The 6500-nt window shown below is 49.7% G+C and overlaps 1 protein-coding gene across 1 annotated transcript in view; it reads right to left on the bottom strand.

Moving 5' to 3' along the window:
- The window catches only part of EMWEY_00038800 (hypothetical protein, conserved), a gene marked incomplete at both ends in the record, with an annotated part of 3237 nt that extends 1047 nt beyond the window's left edge, over positions 1–2190 (bottom strand). The window contains 6 exons of the mRNA XM_013482402.1: positions 1–727; positions 859–1036; positions 1189–1250; positions 1431–1461; positions 1582–1635; positions 2050–2190. The exon at positions 1–727 is cut by the window's left edge and continues 304 nt beyond it. Of these exons, the coding sequence (XP_013337856.1) occupies positions 1–727; positions 859–1036; positions 1189–1250; positions 1431–1461; positions 1582–1635; positions 2050–2190 (1193 nt within the window). The remainder of the gene's footprint in view (positions 728–858; positions 1037–1188; positions 1251–1430; positions 1462–1581; positions 1636–2049) is intronic.
- Between the last annotated feature and the right edge of the window lie 4310 nt (positions 2191–6500).

Below are 6500 nucleotides of genomic sequence, written 5' to 3'. Positions count from 1 at the left end.
CCCATGGGCCCCGCGCCCATGTGGGGCCCAACGGGGGGGCCCCCAGGGGGCCCCCCTAACCATTCAGGAGACATACCCTGCATGCCAAAGGCCTCAGGAGGAGGGGGAGGGGGCATACCGGGGCCCCCCTGTAGATGCATATGCTGGGGTAGGAACATGGGGGGCCCCCCTGCACCCCTTGGGTGATGGGGGCCTCCCATGTCCATACCCATAGGGGGGCCCCCACCCATCTGAGGGGGCCCCATAAGCCTCTGCTGTACGTCCCCTCCTACGGGAGCAGGGGGCCCCTCGGGACCCAAAGTAGGGCTGTGGGGGCCCCCCGTACCTCGCATAAAGGGAGGAGGAGGCTGATGCATGTGCTGTCCCGGGGGGCCCCCGTGAGGCCCTGCTCCATGTGGTGGAGGGCCTCCATGGGGCCCCGCCGCCCCCATGGGGGCCCCTACCGTGTCAACAAAGGGGGGCGCCCCGCTTGGTGGGGGCCCCTCCATTGGTGGAGGCAACCCATTGGGGCCCGGGGCCCCTGGGTATGCCCCTACAGGAGGGTGGTGGGCCCCCATGGGTACACCTCCTCCTCCTGGGGGCCTCGGTGGACCATGGGGGCCCCCAGGGCCTCCCATGGGCCCTGGCATAAATGGAGGCATGCCGGGGCCCCCCATGGGTCCAAAGGGATTGCGCAGATTCATGGGGCCCCCTCCGTAAGGCATCCAAGACCCTCCTCTGCCACGACCTGTAGACAAAAACCCTAAACCCTAAACCCTTAACCCCAAACCTTAAACCCTAAACCCTAAACCCTAAACCCTAATGGGTCGAAAGGAAACTGTAGATGAGCTATTATCAGGGGCCCCTTACCTTGCCTACCGGGGGGGCCCCCCATTTGTTGCATGGGGCCCCCCCCAAGGGCCTCTGCAGCAAGAGCTGCTTGTGATGGTAAGGGGAACCGAGACCGCATAGTACCCTGCTGCTGCTGCTTCTGCCCCTCTGCTGCTCCTTGATAGGGGGCCCCCGAGGCCCTAGGAGAATTGCCAGGGGCCCCCTCCTATAAGGAAACGGAAAGCAATAAACCCTAGGAAGAGGCAATAAACCCTAAACCCTAAAACCTAATCTTTACTAGACTCTAAATGGGCAGCACACAGCCAAACCCTAAACCCTAAACCCTAAACCCTAAACCCTAACATCGTAAACACTCACCCTCCTACGACGACCTCCTCCGCCTCCTGCTCCTTCTAAACCCCCAGCACCACCAGAATAACCTGCACGCACCCAAACCCTAAACCCTAAACCCTAAACCCTTGGCTACGCCGCCTCAGTCCCCCCAAACCCTTATCCCTAGTCCAATCCTTAACCCTTGCAGGGATTCAAACAGGATGGTGGACCCTAGACCCTAGCTAAACCCTAAACCCTAGCTAAACCCTGATATCTAGCTTATGTACCTGTGGCGTCTTGCTCTCCGCCTTCTTCCTGCTGCAAACAGACACAAATAAAACTATACACCCCTAAACCCTAAACCCTAAACCCCAAACCCTAGTCTGCAACGCTCTATAGGTCACTTTGCAGGTCGAGTGTTTAGGGTTTAGGGTTTACCCATCCTTGTTGGGCATCCTGCGTGCCCTCTTCTTCATTAGGCCTTCTCCAAGTCTGCGCACCCAAGCCAAACCCTAAACCCTAAACCCTAAACCCTAATCCCTTTGCGGTGACCCCTGCTTGCGTTTCCCTAAGCGTTTTGTAGGGTTTGTGGTTGGTTGAGGGTTTAGGGTTTGCGTACCTGTGCGTCCCCGAGGGTTTGTGCGTTTGCAGCGCTGGCATTTCTAGGGTTTAGGGTTTGCTGGTCCTGAGGGTTTGCTGACGAGGGTTTAGCAAGGAGACAACGATCGTCTCCTAGTGTCTCCTCTCCTTTTCTTTGTTTATTGCCGCGGTGTCTCCATCTGTGTCCCCTTTCCCTAATTGTAGTGTCTCCTTCTGCGTCTCCTCTTCCCCTCCCTTGCCCCCTGTTGCTGCTGCTGCTGCTGCTGCTGTTGTTGTTGTTGCCTGGGTCCCCTCCACTGAATAAACTGTCTCCTCCTTTGTCTCCTCCTCTGTCTCCTCCTCTGTCTCCTCGTCCTCCTCTTCCCCCTCTACCTCCCCTGTCTCCTTTTCTTTCTCCTCTCTCTCCTCCCCTGTCTCCTCTCTCTTGTCCCCACGAATCTCCCCCATCAGCAGAGGGGCCCTCAGGGGCCCCCATGTTAGAAGATGGACCCCTATTGTCTCTTTCTCTCCCTCGCATCTCAGGGTTTAATATGCGTAAACCCTTTTCTAGGGTTTAGGGTTTAGGGTTTAGGGTTTAGGGTTTGGGGTCTGGAAGCGGAGGCCGCAGGGAGGACAAGCCGTACCCGCCAGATACCCCTGGACTGAGGCTGAGACGCCAAGCGTAAATTAGGGTTTAGGGTTTAGAAATCAGATTTCAGCGGCTAGGGTTTAGGGTTTAGGGTTTAGGGTTTAGGGTCTGACCAACATGCGCCAGAAGGTAGAGTTGGCGGTGGGAGGCACTGCAGCCCCCAACGTCCTAAACCCTAAACCCTAATTATTTTTTTTCCTTTAATTTTCAAGAAAAAAAGCACTCAACGCATAAAACCCTAAACCCTAAACCCTAAACCCTCAAAGGCACCGACGCATGCATAGGGGGCCCCCGAAGGCGGTCCACTCTGTAGGGGCCCCAAACCCTAAACCACCAATAGGCAACTCAAACCCTAAACCCTAAACCCTAACCGTAAACCCTAAACCCTAAACCTTAGATCCTAAACCCTAAACACTAAACCCTAGACTATGGAGCTGGTGAATCGGGACTAATACACTAGAGGCAGCACAGACCTAACCCTACCCTGTAAACCCTAGACTGTATACGGGTAACACGAAGTCCTAAACCCTAAACCCTAAACCCTAAAATCTAAACCCTAAAATCGAACCTTCTTCACCTCAAACCCTGAACCCTAGACCCCAACAACAAAACCCTAAAAATAATAATGTAAACCCTAAACCCTAAACCCTGAACCCCCCACCGCATCTACATACATATACAAGGCAAGAAGTGTATATATAATAAACATAACTATAAATAAAGAAAAAAAGATGAGGAAAAAGTGTTAATTAATTAACTTTCCTGCACCTTTGTAGGCAATAAGCAACAAAAGGGTAATACATAAACCCTTAAAAGGAAGAAATCAGTGCTAGTGCATGCATGCAGCAGCAGCAGCAACAGCAACAGCAGCAGCAGCAGCAGTAGGGTGGCCCTTGTGCAACCTGCCATGGCTAGTTATGAATCCTGTTACATATCTGCATGCGCATGCAACTATATATCCTCCTTATGCATGCATGCATGCATGCACGCATGCATCATCTGCATGCATGCATGCATGCATGCATGCATGCATGCAGAACTAACACTTTAATTATTCTTACCTTAGTATCTATCCTGCATGCATGCACATCATCTGCTGCTGTGCATGCGTGCATGCACTGCAGCAGCTAATGGGGATTATCTCTGTTGCTCTGCATGCATGCATGCATGCATGCAAGAGAGCAACAAGGAAGAAAGAATAAATAAATATATTATAAATAAATAAATTATAATAAATATAAATTATATATGTATTAGTAATTGTTTAATAATGCATGCGCTAAACCCTCAGGAATTGCATAAGTCTAATAACCCTAGATAGGCTAGGGCAAACCCTAAACCCTAAACCCTAAAACTCTAAACCCTCGAAATTAGATGTATTAAGATCTAAACCCTAAACACTAATCAGCAACATATACCTAATTGTATAGAAGACAAAACCCTTGATGCAGTCTGTCTCTTCTTGATAGTCCTAACCAAACCCTAAACCCTAGATCCTAATGCCAAGCCGTAAACCCTAAACCCTAGATTCTAATGCCAAACCCTAAACCCTAAACCCTATATTCTAATGCCAAACCCTAAACCCTAGATTCTACATCCAAACACTGATGAATATAAGGGAAGGAGACACTGTCTCCTTTTATTTACTCCTGCATCTGCTGCTTATATAAAGATATATATACCCAGTGATCCGTTGTATGTATGCATGCATGCATGCTGCATGCATGCTGCATGTATGCACGTATGCATGCATGCATGCATGCATGCACGTATGCATGCATGCATGCATGCACAGAGACAGCGGACAATTAATAGAGACCTAAAGATATAGATGAGTGTCTCTGTCTATCCCTCCTCTAGTTTATTGCAAGAGAAGCAGATGCATGCATTTAGAAGCAGCAGCATCAGCAGCAGCAGCAGCAGCAGCAGCAGCAACAGCAACAGCAGCAGAACACCACGGACCCAATTAGCCATGTCTGTGTCTTTATATAAACAACAAGAATAAATATTTTATATTTTTACTTCTTTTATTACTTTTTTTATCCCCTCTTATCCCCTTATTCCTCTTTTTTTCTTTTTTTTCTTTTTTTTTCTCCTTTATGCTGCAGCATTGGCCTATACGTATACACCGCAGACTAGAGAAGACACTATGAGGTGTACGTACACCTGAATTATTCGTATTAAATATACAAGGAATTGTAGTCAACTTTTATGTGTTTTTTGCCATTTTACCTCCTAGTTATACAACAATATTTAATGGTGTTATATAGATCTAGGGTTTATAGATTAGGGTTTGTAGATTAGGGTTTATAGATTAGGGTTTATAGATTAGGGTTTATAAATTAGGGTTTAATGGCTGTTGTTAATAACATATAAATAAATTATTTAATTATTTTTATTCTTCTTTATTTCCCCTTTTATATTGCTAATATGCATGCATGCAACCGCCTCTGGTGTGTGCGTCGCTGCTGCTCCTGCTGCTGCTGCTGCTGCAGCCGCAGCAGCGGCTACGGCTGCTGTTGTTGCGGCTGCTGCTACTGCTGTCTCAACTCTATGAAATAACCCCTCCCTCCCCTTCCATCTATTTAAATAAATAAAAAGAAAAAGAATTAATCTGCAAAGCAGCTAAAAGTAACGCGCAACACACAAGTTGCCTACACACCTGGAGAGAGCTGCCGATACACCTGGAGGTGACCCTCCCTGTCTTATGAAATATCATTGATTTCTTCTTGTTATTCGCCATTTATTTAAAAAATAAATAAAAAAAGAAGAAAATAATTTATATATTTTAATTTAGTTTTGCCTTCTACGTTATAACGGCTACAAACTACCTAACCAGCGGCGCTGCAGCTACGGTCGCCGTCGCCGTCCGCTGCTGCTGCTGCTGTGTGCCAGGTTAACAGATCGAGTTACAGCCGGGAGACACTGCCGGGGCAGCAAGTAGATTCTTCAGCAGCAGCAGCAGTATTAAGAGCAGCAGCAGCAGCAGCAGCAGCAGCAGCAGCAGGTGTAACGACAGTTGGAAGCAGCACCCAAGAAAATGTCAAGCATAGAAGGAAATCCAAACGAGTCTGCGGCGGCTTAAGGCATTGCTGCTGCTGCTACTGCTGCTGCTTCTGTATCTGTTGCTGTTGTTGCTGCTGCTGTTACTTCTGTATCTGTTACTGCTGCTGCTGCTCCTGCTGCTCCTCCTCCTGCTGCTGCTGCTCCTGCTGCTTCAGCTCTCCCTTCTGAAGCCGCTGCTCTCCTACACGTTACTTTGCTGCCGCAGCAGATATAGCTGCTGCTGTGCCTTCTGCTGCTGTCTTGCTGCTGTTGCTTCTCTCTGCGTGTTACTGCAGCTGAAGTTGCTGCTGTTGCTGCAGCATCTGTTGTGGCTGCTGCTGCTCCTCCTCCTTAGGACCTTTTGCTGCTGGTAGTTGCTGCTGCTACTGTTTTTCTGTCCTCTCTTGTGTCTGCTGCTGCTCCTGAGCCTATCAGTGCTGCTGCTGCTGCTGCTGCTGCTGCTGTGGCATGAATCTGCAGGGGGTCGGTTACCTCTGCTGCTGCGGCCCCTCACCCCTTTGTTGTACCTCAAAACTCAACAGGAGTGCGCTAAGGGTTTAGGGTTTAGGGTTTAGGGTTTGGCGACGGTTGTTGCTGTTGCTACACGCAGTTTAGGGTTTTGTTAATAATTGAGGTGTCTGTACACCTGAATATTTTGCTGCTGCTGCTGCATACATGCATGCACCTCAGGAAGCCGCAGAAGAGGCGCATTCGCAAGCATCTGCTGCTGCAGCAGAGCTGCTGCCAAGTCCCTCTATAGGGGACCAAGGAGCAGCAGCAGAAGCAGCAGCAGCAGCAGCAGCAGCAGCAGCAGCAGAAGGAGTCGCCTGGCCTGATAATACAGGAGGTTCTGTAGCAGCAGAAGACACAGCAGCAGCAGCAGCAGCAGCAACAGCAGAGGAGAGAGCCCCTAGGGTTTCTGCTGTTGGTTGGCAAGATACATCTGCTGCTTCCGCTGCTGCTGCTGCTGTTGCTGCTCCTTCAGCAGCAGCAGCAGATAACGAAGACGATCTAGAAAAGGGTTTAGGGAGGGGTAGGTCTGGCGAGGGTTTAGGGTTTAGAGGAGGGGAGGGTTTAGATGATG

Source organism: Eimeria maxima, genomic scaffold (assembly GCF_000499605.1).
Source record: "Eimeria maxima Weybridge genomic scaffold, Emw_scaff604, whole genome shotgun sequence".
Classification (NCBI taxonomy): Eukaryota; Apicomplexa; class Conoidasida; order Eucoccidiorida; family Eimeriidae; genus Eimeria; species Eimeria maxima.
The sequence above is the reverse complement of the archived record's forward strand: the minus strand, read 5'-3'. Positions and strand labels throughout refer to the sequence as shown.